This window comes from Rhyacophila brunnea, unplaced genomic scaffold (genome assembly GCF_057557595.1).
Source record: "Rhyacophila brunnea isolate RB1 unplaced genomic scaffold, BYU_Rbru_1.0 scaffold_18, whole genome shotgun sequence".
NCBI classification, from domain to species: Eukaryota; Metazoa; Arthropoda; class Insecta; order Trichoptera; family Rhyacophilidae; genus Rhyacophila; species Rhyacophila brunnea.
In genome coordinates, this window is record NW_028232837.1 from 30,930,458 (window position 1) to 30,947,531 (window position 17,074).

A 17,074-nucleotide genomic window follows, 5' to 3' on the forward strand; every position below is an offset into this window, starting at 1 on the left:
ATTTTGAGAGTGTAACATTCCATATATTGAACATACATAATTCGAAAACACCTACTAAAAAAAATACGAAACTCGACGGAATATGAACCCGTATAACCATTGGTGTCGCGCCAATCTGTGCATTAACCAATTATGGCTACGAGCCTCCTATCTAATTACGACAATTGAAACTAGTAAGTCATACATGAAATACTAAATATAATTGTTTTAAAGAATTCATTATAAAATATAAAGTAGTAATGTCCTGCGGTGGTAGCCAAAAAATTTAACATGCACTAACTACTTACATGCGGCAGACAAAGAAAGTAAAAATAGTAATACCATTTTTGACAGCATGTTTTGTAAAAAAAATCGTTTTTTCCCCTGCGGCGCTGAAATACGTTGACTACCCAAATCTATAGTAGTAGTGCGTATCATAATATTTTTAAATACTGTTTTTGAATCTTTTAGGTACGTTTAATATATGTAGGTATGTATTATATATAGAGGTATTAAATAAATATAGGGGTAAAGAATCGGCTTTCTCACACAACTGAATGAAGCAGGCCAACAATAGCGACCACTTACGAAAAATAGCGACGGGATAAAAAAAATGCGGACCATCGCGGAGGATTTACTTTGGTCATTATAGCGTACCCATATACTTAATATAATGTTAACGTGGAAATTTTGCCGCAAATTGATTACCAGCCTGCCTCACCATACTTGCCTGCTTCACCATACTTTCATATAACCTGCCGCCCCTAGGTATTGTATAAAAAAAACTCGCACATAATATTTTCGGAAAATTATGGAGCGCTCCGGTTCATAAACTTTTCTATTTCGAGTGCTATAATATTGTAGATGATATTACGTCATGCTAATTTAAAATTAATTTGTAACACAGACAGTCCAACGAAAGTAGCTATCAATATAAAATTGCGATTGGATTTGATTTATAATGATTTGAGCATGTAACGTACACAATTATTAAAATTTAGTATTTCAGTCTACCAACATAGTAATAATATTGCATTGTTCATGTAACTATGAGGATACTAATACGATAGACAATAAAACAATAAACACGAGCAAAGAATCTGCCATCTGTCATCTAAAGATAGATAGTACAATGTATTTAAGGATGTGTCATACCTATGTTTGATAATCTGAATCTAAATTACCTAACCGATTTTTTTTATTATTTACGGTACATGTTCAAATACGCGCGTTAGCATGATCTTACTCCCTACTTCAATTTTAGTTTGTCAATTTATGGATACGGCCGTATGTTGTAGCTTAACTACTGGGGAATAACAAAATAAATGGCGTATTTCAAAAAAACACTACCTTATACTTAGGTCAATAATTATTGTAAAGCAATCATTATTTGTAGAATGTTTATTACACTTGAATGGTCAAAAACATAGCTTATAATTAGTATCTTTAGAATTATCTTCAAATGTGTTAATCTTGCCCATTTTTTGAATAATAAAATGCCTAATTCTTGTCAAATTTGGGATCACAGAGATTATCAATATAATTTTTTATCGTAAATATTTTACAAAAATAATCTCGTCATGAATAATACTAATGGTTTTATAAATGCGTTTAAAAATTAATAAATGTAAAAAATCTTAACACCGATGCACATTCATGTACTGAAATATGACTATATTCTAAAACATTAGAGCGAGAGGTTTAAAAGAACACTATTTTATGCAATAAAAATACTTTTTGCAGTCATCAAATGTTTAAAATAAATTGAAGGATAACAAGGCTTCAAAATTATATAAATAGACTATCTACAACGTTTAAGGAATGTCCAGGATCATGGTTTTAAAATGTAATAAAAGTTCCATTTTGACCTACGCTGTGCATGTCCCCCCTTAAGCAAATGATACCTATCATAACAATAGATATCTGCCTAATGTTATTACGTAGTACTTTGTCCATTATTTCTGGGGATGCTCCGCATCTACACTATACAGCATGTATGGACCGCACACCACTGGTAAGCACAATGTATTATATACATACATATATGTATTTCGTTCACTAGTGTACGTGTATATTTTTTTATTAATTGCAGATATGTTATAAAACTGGACGGTGTCCTACAACTGTTATGGGATCAAATACAGGAACTCTACATGCATTCGTCTTCGTTGGATGTGCTGTTGGTCCTATTGTATACAGAACAATTGGATTTGTTGGAGTCTTTGCCATATCCCTTACATTAGAGGTACATATTATGTAAATTATATATTATTATGACGTTTCTTGCATTGTACTGACAATTGCCATGGACACGTGAAAGGTTTTCTAAGCGATATATTATGAATTTTAGATATTTACTAAATATGACGAAATTTCACCATAGAGTAATTATAAAGAATATAATGATTTTCTCAAGTTAGAGTGAACCAAAGATTCTCGGAGGATGCTGCGTTACATATGGCTAACCCTGGTATTATCAATAAACCATTAAGTTCGAATAACTCAAGCACCAAAAAGCTGATAAGTAGGGCCGCGGACAGGGTGGTTGACGCGTGAGTGCCACCCAGAAATTGCCGCCTCCACCCTAAATATAAAAATATTTTTTAATTGAGAAATATAAAGTTAAAATTAATATTTTATTCTCATCAAAACAACTTCTTATCACAACGTTTAACAATATAACTAAAATTGCGCCGCAGCCGATCTTTTTTACTATCCATTAAAACAATTCATTATAACGTTTATTACGTATTATTACGTTGATTTAATATACAAACTCCGATAGCCAACACTGTAACGCAGTTTGATAATCATTTCATGCAATAACTTCTAATTAAATTCATAGTAATAAAGTAGGACGCCCATAGCTTAATTCGAAAAGCATACTGGCCGCGAATCCAGCGGTTACAGGTTAAAATCCTGTCGACTGTCGTATTTTTTTTTTCTAAAAGGATTTTTTCTAATGGTTAAATGCATGACATATTTTCAAATTGTGTATTTTCAATTTACATTATTTTTGTAACTTTATTAACATGAATAATCAATCACACTTAGACAGTAATAATATGTTAGAACTGTGATAACGTTTTATTCGTGAGTTGATTTTGTTTTTTAGTTTTTAATAATGTTTAAAGCACCGGCTAGACACTCATGCTTTACCACAAGCTTACCTACGTACTACGAAGACCGGTTTTTATCGGGAAGCCCGAGTGTATGGACGGGAAAACTGTATCTCGCGCAAACCGAAAAGCGCTGTAAAAGTGTTCCGTATTTTTTGCACAAACTATACCGCGTAGGCAAGTCGCTGCCGTCTAGCTGGCGCATAATGGTAGGATCTGATTAATACAATAGTATAATATATTACAGGTTTCATCGTTGATCTACGTAATATTTAAAGTTCACGACCTCAATATAGCCGAAAAGATTCCAAATATTTTTGACTTAACCCTTCCTTACCAGGCGCTGAAGTGTGTTTTCAAAAAGAGGGAAGGAAATAGAAGGAAAATGGTTTTACTCATGGTAATAGTGCCGTGTTCAAATTCTGTTCTAAATATAGGTAAGAAATTACATTTTCAATTCATTCAATTAACATTCAATACAGAAATTTTTCATCATGTTTGGCTTTAGGGCTTTTTGGGCCGGTTACATGTAAGTTGTACGTATGCAGTTCATCGTCGGACGACGCAGTACGTGAAACATGAGTTCGTATAACATTTTATCAAAATAATGACGAGTTCTTCGTTGAACAATTCACCGTGGAATACATTTGTACGTATCTTACAAAATGCGGCGATAGTTTGCAAATAGTACTGTTCCAATTAGAATAACCCTAACCTAACCTAACCTAACCTAACCTAACCTACCCTAACCTAACCTAACCTAACCTAATCTAACCTAACCTAGTAAAGACATCTCATAAAATTCGCCACATGTTGTAACATACGTACAAATATACTCCACGGTGAAATGTTCAACGAACAACTCGTCATTTGATTAAATGTTACACGAACTCATGTTTCACGTACTGCAGCGCACGAATAAGTGTCCTGCGGTGAACTGTTTACGTACAAATTTCCGGATACGATCTGGGCCATATGAAAAATAAATGTCAAATATTTGCCTAGTTACGAACCGGTTGTTAGAATCGAGTTAATAACAATACTGTATGTTTTGTGTGTTATTCATTGATGTAGGTATCATAAGTAAAAGTAGTCGCACAGGAAAGAGATGGCCGTATAGCATTGAGATAAAAATGATACGTTGTTCATGTAATGTTTCAATTTCATTAGATTCATTAAGACATTAATGTGATATTGATTGGTATAAAATATCTAATATTAACGCTGACATTATTATAATCCAAATTTTTAAAGACAAGAATTTGATCTCAACTTTATACGACTATCGATTTCCGATACAACATCTCGCGAAAAACTGTGATACTGCCTTTGTGCTCGTACAATTTTCCGGAGATTATACCAAACTTTGGTCCATAACTTATTATGAAAATAATTACAAGATAAAAAGAACTTTTGTAAATACCTACCACGTTTTTAAATTTTCTGTTGAATCATATAAACTTGACAATTCTATGTATTAATAAATACTTTTTTTGTACTTGATAGAAATACTGAATAAATATAGAATACTGAAATGTCATTTTGACATTTCATTTTGATTTCTATAGTAACACACGTATATATTAATAGTTTAGTTGCTAGGGCCCCCTTAGCAACCAATAATAGTGTTCTACTTTTTACGATTTTTTTTCCGAAGTAACTTTCCATACAAAACAGAATTAACTGAAAATGAATTCAATTGCGCTTAAAAATGGCTAAAAGTATAAAAAGAATGCATTGTCATCGTGTTCTGATATATTATAAAAGTTTTAAATGTCTAGCTAGTCGGAAGTTAGTTAAAATCGATTGCAAGATTTGTATTGGACAAACAAGAATACGAGCTAATAAAAACGTGGTAATAATATGGTAAAACAGAGTAATTCCTCTAGAAGTCTTACATGCACCTACCTATTAGAGCGTTAGTTCAGCTCCCTACTAACACTGTCATTAAAGTACTTATAAATTATTATTATTTGAATTGACAATAGAAAAATGTTGCAAGGATAGCAAATGGCTGGCAACAATCCACATAATATATTTTCAATCATCATTCGTTTTCCTTCATATATCTTTTTCGTATGGCGGCTATTTTACAACGTTTTTATTAGGCCGTATTCTTATTTTTGTTCGGCGGTTCTTTGTCCGGTACAAATCTTGCAATCGATTTTTAACTAACTTACCAACTAGCTAGATATTTGAATCTTTTAGAATATATCAGAACACGATGCCAATGTATTTTTTAAATACTTCTAGCCATTTTTAAGTAGAATTAAATTCATTTTCAGTTAATTCTGCTTTGTATGAAAAGTTATTTCGGAACAAATCCGTAATCCAATCCACTATTATTAGTTGGTAGGGTCCTAACAACTAAATTATTAATATATACGTGCGTTACTATGGAAATTAATAATATGAGTGTCAAAATGACATTTCAGTATTATTTCTACCAAATACATTTTTTTTATCGTTTAAGCTAGTCAAGTCAAGTTTATATGATTCAACAGAAAATTTAAAAACGTTGTAAGTGTATAAAAAGTTCTTTTTATCTTGTAATTATTTTCATAATAAGTTATGGACCAAAGTTTGGTATAATCTCCGGAAAATTGTACGAGCACAAAGGCAGTATCACAGTTTTTCGCGAGATGTTGTATCGGAAATCGATAGTCGTATAAAGTTGAGATCAAATTCTTGTCTTTAATCTTTTATCTTGTAATTATTTATCAGTGACATTCTTCATTATTATCGTAGTGTTTTATTTCTTTCTCTTTTTTAATCTTTAAAACTTTAACTACGTCACTGTCATATTGTGTAAAATACGAATCAAATATTTTCCGAGAACACAGAGGGTTCAATATTCAAACGGAGAGTAAAATTTGAAACATTCGGAAGAGTTGATAATATTTATATCACGAAATACCTGTTAACAATAATTTAATTAACTTAAAATTTTAGAATTATTAAAACTATTATAACGCTAACTGCTTGTTAAAATAAAAACATCGCTATTGCGCATAGCTAAAGTTTTAATTTTCTAGGAACTTGGATAAACATATTTTTCAAGGATTGTAACATATTTTTGGGTTGTCAAAGCGTGTTCTTCCTCTTTCTTTCTTCGAATTTTTAGGTTCTCTGACGTCTACAACTATCCTGAAACGTCGAAGAAAGGCGGAGAAAGAACACGCGCTGACAACCCAAAAGTCTACTACGTTACAACTGTGACAAAACATTATATTATAACAAAAATACCATCATACTTATTATATCGTTATCTTTTTTTCAGCTGAGCATTCGATTTCATACATGTATCTTAGAAACCTATTTGACTGGACTGAAGTTGAGTATGGATCGCTTTTAGCTTTTCGGAGCATTATCTATGTCATAGGTAAGGAAAACAATTCATAAATATTATATTCAATTCACAAAACAACTGCAAAATACGATAAAAACAGATCTATAATAATTATAATAATTTAAAAAAATGTAGTATCAGTCAGTCTGTCTGTTGGTTCGCGAATCTTCGTTATTTTCTTCTGTCACATTCCGAGAGTTAATTAGCTCGGGGTAATAAAAACTGTAACGTAACACTATACCCTTATTAACCGCGATAACTACGCTGAGTGAGATAGTGGACAGCGATTGTATCTTGGCTTGAGGCGATTTTGAAAATTCTGTGGATATGTCATAAATCATAATAATACTCTTGCTTACAAATTAGTTGGTGTATATTTTTAAAAAATATTTTACATTATGTATAGGTATTTAATTGAGAATAAGTAATAAGTAATTTTACTTAAAGTGAAAAATGATTTTCTCAATTTAAGCTATTTCTAATTATTTTGCTTACATGTGACAAAATCTTTGATATACATAAAAAAGCATAATTCTTAACACATACTGGCATTCAAATATTAATTTCGTAAAAACTTGTTTTAAGAACTTTTACCCTGCAACCATACAGTGACGTCCCTAGACAAATTGCCGCCCATAGGCAGCGCCAAAATACCACCCCATTTTCTTAATACAGTATTTTTTATCATCCTTTCATGAGTCCAATATCTAAGAAATGTGTTGTATGGATACATTACTAAAAAAATATATACAACTAAAACTAATTTAAATGCCATCACAGCACAGTATTGCGAGTCCACGGTTTCAGATACATTTAAAAATACACCTGACAACTTTCAAAACTCGCGAGTGACCGGCAAAAATATTTGGATAAATTAATTAGATAAGTATGTAGGTACCTACCCATAATTCAAATATAATTCGCAAATCTGTACATATCGTTGCTGGTCATCAAGGACGTATCGTCCAAGGACAACGGAAGTAAACTAGACATCGTAAAGCCGACAAAAAATACAATGCTGTTAAAACTTCTATGTTAATTAATACATTTTCGATCCAAGCAGTGACCTGATTTTTTTAATGGAAAGATATTTCTGTTATTACTAAGTTTGTGTACCTATTTCTATATACCTATACCTAATGATTCTCCTCGATTTGCCGCCCTTCGAGTAACTGCCGCCCCCAAGCGACGCTCAATCTGCCTACCCCCACGGGACGTCACTGCAACCATAGAATTAATACTCGCACTAGCGCGATAGTCCGACAATTATAAAAAAAATAACGGAATGATGGTTTGTAGCAAACTAGTTGGAATATCCCTACAGGGGGTAAATTACAGTAGTGTAGTAGTGGTGGAATAGTACTGTAGTAGTGGCTCATAATCCCCTGGTGAGAAGCCAGTGCCTTACATCAAAATTATCTTAAATCCGCTAGAACGACAAACTTATCAAGTTCGGTGTAAGTATCTGACCGAGAAAAAATATGGACTGAAAGAAGTGATAGAAGCTATGATCTAGGACACCGGCTAATCACAATGGTGATGATATCAGAGAGAGTTGTGGACGCTGATACAGTCAATGGAATACAGGTATCATATCACCAAATCTACAGGAGAAAATACCTAGATCATTTCATTGAAAGATAAAGGTATCACAACCATGAATGACAATATTAAAAAAGAAATGTGTTAATTTTTTTAAAATCCAATCTTTAGAAATCCTAAAATTGTCCATGATTACAATCAGGAAGTTTAATGTAGCCGGAGTCAATATTCGTCATCACATATTTTCACTTCTACACATTCAAATATATACAACCAAACTAGGTTACTATTATTCGGTGGTTCGACTCTGTAGAACGATGAATCATCACAGTGATCAAGTGGAACTGTTTTGATCTCTTGCCTCTTTCAAATTAAGTTGCTCCAAAATTTACCACTGTAACTGAACGATTTTTTTTCTTGTATTGCCTATCTTCTCTTTCTTCATAATATATATTATTTTATGTTTTTCAGTAACTAACACAACATATCGACTACTTAATCTGCAAACCGGCTAACTCCATTTGGACAAATTGTTCAGGAAGGAGAAAAAACTTAATAATTTAACTAACGAGCGGAGTTTAACAATTCCAAAAACACACTTGGAATTTATTTTTTTACACATAAGCTGCACTGTGAATTAATACACTATTTTAGCTTCCCTTTTATATTTAAAGAAAATGTATATAAAGAGCGGAGTTGTTCCATTTACGATATTGGAAATTTCACAGTTGGCTGTTTTATGTGAAGAACGATAGCATATATTATTTATATGTTTAAGAGGTGCATAAAAAATATGCTTTATAATAAAATTCTATCAAAATCTCATTTTTGATCAAAAGTGCAGTTTGAAGATTAAGCAGTCGATATGTGTTTTTCTCCATTTAATAATTTTTAACAGCTGCTCTCTCCAGCTTATTTTTCATAGCTGTGTTTAATGTATACTTAAATTATACTTAAAAACTTATTGGGACCATCACTTATTATTTTATTTTATAATATCTTATATTGTACCTACTTATTCTTCTGTGATTGATCCTATTGGTTGACATAAATAAAACATAAATAAAAAATTATATTTCAAAATACTGTTGTTTTTATTTAATAAAACGCAATTTCCACTTTTAATCAATAGATGAGGACCGGTTTCGTCCGCCTCAGAGGTCCGCCTCGTCAACTTAGCTGAGGCGGACGAAACCGGTCGTAATCTATTGATTAAAAGTGGAATAAGTACTACAAAAAATTGCGTTTTATTAAATAAAAACAACAATAAAATGCAGTTCCACCATGAATTGACAGTTAACAAAATAAAAAAAAATTCAAAATACGTATCTAATTATTTTTCAGGTACGTTAATTATCGTCAAAGTGTTGAAACACAAATTTAAGCTAAGAGACGAAATCATTGGTATGGTTGGAGCTATTTCACAATTGGCTGCAGCGGTTACTTTTATGCTCAGTTATCAGACGTGGATGATTTTTACATGTAAGTAATGTTATGTAACAACTATCGGTTCAATATCAATTCAGTGGGCGGCTCTCGTGGTGCAGTTCGTAAGGCACTGGCCTTCCACCCGAGAGTTCTGGATTCGATCCCGGTGAGGACACAATATTTATGTGTTTCTCAAAGCCTGACGACTGACTTTCTCGAAGCAAACTGAATATATTACATATATTTTTTTAATTACTAAATCCATTGATTAATTTTCCAAAAGAATCTGACAATTCAGCGTAAAAAATAACAACACAACATATTATTTAATATGACGCTTTTGTTTATCAAAAACTAGTTATCTCTCTATTACATAATATAGAGAGAGATGTCTCTCAATGATAATCGATTGACGATGGTTAGATATTATCTTTCCTAGATATATGTATACAATTTTGAAAACGGGTTCAAGAACGTCAAATTTGTTTAACGCCAGTCAGTAATATAATTTTGATCGGCTTTCATTTGGCTGAATTGAAGTACTTGCGAGAGCGTAGTTATTAGTAATTATCCGAATGAATCATAGACGGACCAATAGCACAGAGTATAAGATTTTTTTTTTCTTTCTTAACTTCCTTCTTTAAGCACTACGGTGCATGGTTATAGCGTCAGTCCCGTGCGGCTCCGTCTCGGGACGGAATGAGCACTTAACATCATTTCTTTTAGATACGTTTATAGTGTAATGGAAGGCGGCCGTGCATATCCACGGCTGTACATACATGACGGGTGGTGGTGGGAACCTAGGAGTTTAAGATAACTCACCTGGACAGTAAAGGATTTGAGTAAATTTTTTTTAGACATGTTTCCGAGGTTCTTCAAATGATGTATTTTCAATAATAAAGAATCTGACATTCGTAAAACTTATATGTAATATTCAATTTTGAAAATACAAATAATATTTTTATTACATTTCCATATTATTTTATTTATACAATACAATATTAATTTGTGTTTTATTTTTATTAGTTTCCATTGTTGGTTGTCTGAAAAGCGCTGTGATCATCGCCGAGCGTCCAGTTTTAAATAGGCAAATCGTTGCTTCCGAACAAGGTAAAATCTATAATATACTAATTAACTACCTTGGTACCTGACCATTCATCCTAAATAACAATTTATTGTTATTTAAATAGTTTTAGGGTTCTAGTCTGTTTAGTGTAAGCCAGCGGCAAACAAATTTTTAAAATAGCCGATATACTGGATTATTTGTTAGGTTAGGTTATCATTCTTCAATTCATAAATTTTGCCGAAATCGGATATGAAAATTGCCGCTGTTCCCGCCTGACTTCCAGTAAACAGAGAAAACACTGAATTCATTAGTTTTTTTAAACATGTTCAAAATGCATACATACAGCACTATACTATATTTATTACGTATTTAATTGGTTAATTTTTCAGTGTTGAGTTGTAGGCGCAGTTTGATATAATATTATAAAAAAACGATACGTTATATTAAAATACTTATACGAAAAATTATATTAATATCTAAGGACGTTGACGAAACCCTTTTCTACTAGCCGTGGTTTAAACATATTAAATCAAAGCTGAAAAAAGAATTACGGTTTGTATTAAAATACTGTTACATTCAACTACTATCTCAGAGTAATGATAATATGTGGAGAGCGCCTATTTTTCAGCAAAATGAAGCCGTGTTTCTTGCGTATAACGCACAGTAGAACCTCGATTTTATTCTTCTTATTGTGCCATCCCCTAGCGGAGGTCGGCCACCATCAAGGCGATCTTATATTTGTCGTCTGCTACCCGGAACAGTTCGGTGGAGCTGCACTCGTACCAATCACGGAGGTTCTTAAGCCACGAAATGCGGCGCCGTCCTCTGCTACGCTTCCCATTGATCTTTCCTTGAATGACAAGTTGCGGAATGCTGTATTTTTGTCCTCTCATAATGTGGCCGAGGTATTGTAGTTTCCTGGTTTTGATACTACGTAGAACTTCTCGGTCTTTCCCCATTCGATTGAGAACTTCAACATTTGTCACCTGGTCAGTCCAAGGAATTTTGAGGATGCGTCTATACAGCCACATCTCGAAAGCTTCAAGTCTCCGTGACATCTCTTGGTTTAGCGTCCATACTTCCATACCATAGAAAAGAATTGAGAGCACATAACAACGTACCACACGCAGTCTCAGACCTAGGTTAAGATCTCGATTGCTAAGGAGGCGTCTCATTTTGAGAAAGGCGCTCCTTGCGATCTCAATTCTAGTTTTTATTTCCTGAGACTGGTCCCATTTCTCATTGACTCATGTACCTAAATATTTATAATGGGTCACACGTTCGATTGGTTCGCTGTTAATGACAAAATTTGTGTTGGTGTCTGGTGTCGCTGTTTATGATACTAGTTCGATTTTATTATTATCAACTTAATTATACTATCGTGTTGGTTCTCAGTATGGCTACCAAATTTAAACAAAACATAGTTAACAATACGTTCCACTAAAATAACTAAAAATAATTACCACAAACTTTATATTTAACACAAAACAATAAATTTCAGCAACACGTGCTCGCAGCTTTTAAATGAATGTAATTAGTCTAAACCATTTTTACCGGCGACGTTTTGAAAAAAATATTTAATTCAGCCGTAGAAATTCTATCTTACTCTAACGCATAGTACGGAGATATAAGCGTGCCGAATGCTTACTCACTCGCACTTATGGTTTGTTTTTGTTCAGGTCTTTACTGCAAATTTCGTATTGATAATTATTTTTTAATAAACTTGACTATTATTGTCTGCATCTATCAAAAACCACAAACACTTTACAATTGTATATTCACCGAAATAGTTAATTACATAAATTATTATTTTTTAGTCTATTATTATTATGTAATTAAATCGAATCTATGTGATTTCAACTTTAAATAGCATGTTATTATGATACGAGACGATGGAGAAGAAAATACGTTGGGTTAAAGATGAGTTATCTAAATGGCTTATCAATATCGCAAACAACAGTAAAAGCAACAGTGGGATATGTCAAAATTACTAATAATTGAGCCTATTTGTTTCATACTAATCAAATCGTTAACTATATTTTATTTTGTTTTTTCTGCGGTTTATAATAGATGATAATGGTAAGATTTTTGTATAGCATTATTAACAGTGGATTATTTCAGTTATCCCACTGTTGATTTGAAGTTACAGGACATTTTTTTTTAATAAATTTAATGCAACATTGGTATTTTTATTTTAAATGGGCTATTACATTTTTTAATTGGCGTGTGTTTTTGAAGTATTAATAGACAATTTTGAAAAGTTTTTAAATTTCAAGTGTCAGAATTTTTAAAAATTGGTAAGTATTTATTTCAAAGCGTCAAAATAAGGACGCCAGTTTCAATGTGGAGGGTAAAAATAATGTTTGAGCAAGAAATAATATTAAAAAATCGGTTGTTTTTGTGCATTTTTTACTTGCTGTTGATTTTAAATTATTCCCATCTTTTAATAAACTACTTTTATTATAATACTGTTTTTGCGTATTTATACTTACCGAATAATTAGAAGCCCTTTTAAATCTTAGTGATTCATTGTGTTGGTATATAATTCAGAAATCGTTTGGCGTACTTATCTTATAATCGACATGCAATACAATCGTAATCATTCACGTATTAGGAAATTTCACGGAATCAGCAAAACATTTTTGTAGATACCGTAATGGATGTATATAATCTAGATAATATATTTAAATGCACAATCACACATATGCTAAATATGCATGTCATTCGTATCAAGACTATAATTTAAATAATACAATATGTTTTAATTTCAATTCGCCATTCGTGCATTATTATTCTGTCCGGTTAATAACTTAGGTATGTGCACTTAAGGATTAAAATACCGGTATTTTAAAATCGGTATCCTAGTATTTTTTGATACCAAAATACCGGTTTTAAATATCACAGAATACCGATATATTCTTTATTGAAAGTGGAAACAAAACGTATTATTAACATAACACGTTTAACATGGCAAACATCAGCATATTTACAATATATTATCTACCTATTTAGATATTCTTGCTATAAAATATTAATATTTAAAATATATATATGAGGCGCCGAGCGCCAAAGGAGCTCAAGCGCCATTTAACAAAAGTGCTGCAAAATGGCCGACAAGTTTTCAGTGAATTTATTTTTTTAATTTTAAACTTGTTGAAATGGACAATTATTTTCTCAGTAAAGCAAATTTAAAAAATTCAAAGTATTATTTGCAATAATATTTAATGAAAAATATCTATTCCATTCCAAAAAAAATGGTGTTTGAGCCCCTTTGGCATAAAGAAAAATGAAAAAAGGTGGCACTTGATTCTTTTTTTTTGTTGCATAAGCTTCTGTGGCATTAACATTTTCAAACTCAAATAATGGCATTAATTTAAAAAAATACATCATTTTAAAAAAATGTTTTAATGTAAGGGTTTGGATAGCAATAAAAAAACATTTTGATATAAACAAATTTTATTATGCCAAATAAACACTGAAAAAATGGTCAAATTTGTTATGATTGTTACATGAGTTTGTTTGGCATAAAATTTGCCTTATAATATTAAATACGTTTTTGACATTACAGCGATGACTTCAAAGCATTTGGATTGTTTTTTTTTATTAATACCCGTCTATATACCCAATATTATTGATAATACTAAATCAAATCGTTACTACAAACTGGCCGAAATAACAAAATCATTATTCAAATTTAACATCATCATTTTTTCTCAAGGATTCGGGTGATTTTTAAATACTTTTTTTAGTGTATATCAATCGTAATTGGATATAAAATAAGATGAAATTAGAAATAAGAGTTATTTTCCTTCGTGAAAGTAAAAGTTTAGTGGACATAATTACTAAAATGACGTTAATAACCATATTTCAAAAGTAATCTAAAATATTTTAAACAACAGCGTATGTGAAAGAAAAACGGATAAAACATGTTAAACTTACCGTGATTTTCCCCGTTTACAGGTTTAACACACATCGAAACTATTTTTCTAATCCTTCTTGAGCTCATTTTTAGTTTTTTTCACTATTGAGAACGTATATTCAATAAGACAAATCTGACAGCTGTTTTGGTCTCGCGCTCTCCATAGAATAATGGCGGATAAGCTTCTGTGGCATGCCGACATAACGACCAAAACAATTATGCCACAGAAAATAAATCTCTATTGTAAAATATCTATAATTATTTGAGCGATAAGACTTTGTGGCATGATACATATCGATTTATAGATAAACCTACATTCAAATGTCAAAAATCGTAAAGTTGGCGCTTGAGCTCCTTTGGCACTCGGCGCCTTATATATATTATGGTAGATTTTTTCCATAATATATTTTACGACTACCGGTATTGATATTTTAATTCGGTACTTATTGCAATCGTTGGACAAATCTAGTTATCTAGTGATACCCAATAGGTACAAAACGTTTGCAAGTTAGACCTAGAGGCTGCTGGATCGATAAAATGATTAAATTCTGCGGAAGTACGTGGCAACGCAAGATATAGGACCGAGAGAAGTGGAATCAGCTTGGAGAGGCCTTCATCCGGCAGTGGCAATCCATATGTACACTAAAAATGTTTAAGAAATTAAGGTCAATTAGTTCAATCAAGTGTATTAATACACAATTTTGGTATGGCTCTCTACTTTAAACTTACAAAAAATCATTTTTGTAATCCGTTTATTCTTTCCTTTACAGGAAAGATCAACTGCATTACGTGTGTCTTGGAAAAGTGCACGTCCTTTGTTATCATACCCCTCGCTAATTACATCTACAACATCTCCATGACAACGTTTCCAAGCAGTTTTCTCATTGTCAGTGCATTAGCAAGTGTTGTACAGATCATTTGCTATGCGATGGTGGAGAAACAACCAACCGAGACTGAACTTACACAGCAAGAATCGAAAGCGTAGTACACTATATATTATTTAAGTAGATAATTATCATTTTACCCCACGAAGGCGCGTCCACATACCACTGACCGGTTGCGCAGAATTTGGCACCTTTGAATTTGGTATTGGTCATTCTACTTAGCCGAATAGAAATGCGGCTTCGTAAAATATACAACACAATAATTACTTATAATATTAACACAAGTCCAACATACAGGGCTGCGTTTCCCATTTGGTTGATTATGCTAGACTAGAAACCGATCCGAATAAAATATAACAAGAGATAATATATTTCACTTCTGTATACTGTAAAATTGCATTACAGCTTGAGACAAAAGAGCCTCTAATTTTTAGGACCCCGAAAGTACTCCAATCATTCGAATTGTTTTAATTTTTTTCTTTTCTCAATATACCTGTAAATAATTTCCGTGATAAATGATAATTTTTCATAGAATCACGGATTAAAAAATGAATATTATTTATATTATTATAAATAATTAATATTATAATAAAATGATTATTTTTATTGGTCCAAATTAACACGGAAGCCATTCTATACACATGGTGGTTATCAGCGGCTATCGACGGTTATCTACAATAATTATTGATTCGTAATACAGGGAAAATTTAAATTTGAAGACATGCGTGTGCAATACGTGTCTATTCGGTCAAATTGGATATGTTCGTGCTGGATTATTTATGTTTTTCCCACCCTAACCTCGAAATACTCTAAATTTTGATTGCACCGTCAAACAAAACATAACCTACAATTTCAATAGTCATGTCATTGCACCATGTAGTAAAACAAATATTACGTTACTACTAGTCACTCGATATTTGACAGCTCACGGGGATCTATAAATTAAGGCGGCGGCCGTGACGTAATAAAATTATTTTTAAAATTTAAAAGTTCTAAAAGTTAACACAGCCAAGAGAAGGGCTGTTAAAGATAGTACTTTTTGACAGTTCAGACGGTTAACTTATTGTAATAATTATTAATTGTCTAAATATATAAAGTGATACTTACATGTAATATTATATTTATCACATTTAGCTCTTTTTAGATAAGTGATGTGTTAGAACAGCCTCGCAGATCCGGTTAGATAAAAATAAAAGAGACACAACGTCCAATAATTGGACTTATGTAACAATTTTGAATAGGTACATATTTTATTATAATACTATACATACTGGAAAATCTAAAGCCGGGTACTCTTTGGCGAGCCGTAGCTGTGACCGTTGCAGATTGTTACATATTATTACAAATTATTACATATTATTTTTTGATAGTTCTTTCAATGATATTTACTGTATGGTGTTTTCTACGTAGATATATGAATCTCATTGAATGTGAAATCTATTTATTAAATTTATTGACATATTTTTACGACTTGTCAATGCTATTAAATAATGTTTGTATTTTTTATTTATAAATTATATATACAAGTCACTTTCTATCTCCCTCGTTATTTTAATAATACATACAGTGGAATAACCTTGTAAATATTATGTGTTCTTCAATTAAATGATTTTGTCACAATGGCACTTCAAGCCGGGTCGAACCTTACCCTCCTCCATTCTCCTGATCTCCAGCAGTAGCCGAGTTGCCAGCGTAGTGGAGTCGTGATCTTCTCACATTTCGCTTTTCACCCCTAAATGTTTGTGGTAGATTCGTGTGTTTAGCACTGTGGAATTAAAAATCTTGAAG

At 32.0% G+C, this 17,074-nt stretch overlaps 1 protein-coding gene across 1 annotated transcript in view; it reads left to right on the forward strand.

The window, feature by feature from the left end:
- LOC147073423 (lysosomal proton-coupled steroid conjugate and bile acid symporter SLC46A3-like) overlaps positions 1-15,627 on the forward strand; it is a 30,486-nt gene extending 14,859 nt beyond the window's left edge. The window contains exons 4-9 of the mRNA XM_085945517.1: positions 2,072-2,224; positions 3,346-3,535; positions 6,379-6,480; positions 9,334-9,471; positions 10,444-10,527; positions 15,173-15,627. Of these exons, the coding sequence (XP_085801643.1) occupies positions 2,072-2,224; positions 3,346-3,535; positions 6,379-6,480; positions 9,334-9,471; positions 10,444-10,527; positions 15,173-15,387 (882 nt within the window). The 3' untranslated portion in view covers positions 15,388-15,627. The remainder of the gene's footprint in view (positions 1-2,071; positions 2,225-3,345; positions 3,536-6,378; positions 6,481-9,333; positions 9,472-10,443; positions 10,528-15,172) is intronic.
- The last annotated feature ends 1,447 nt before the right edge of the window (positions 15,628-17,074 follow it).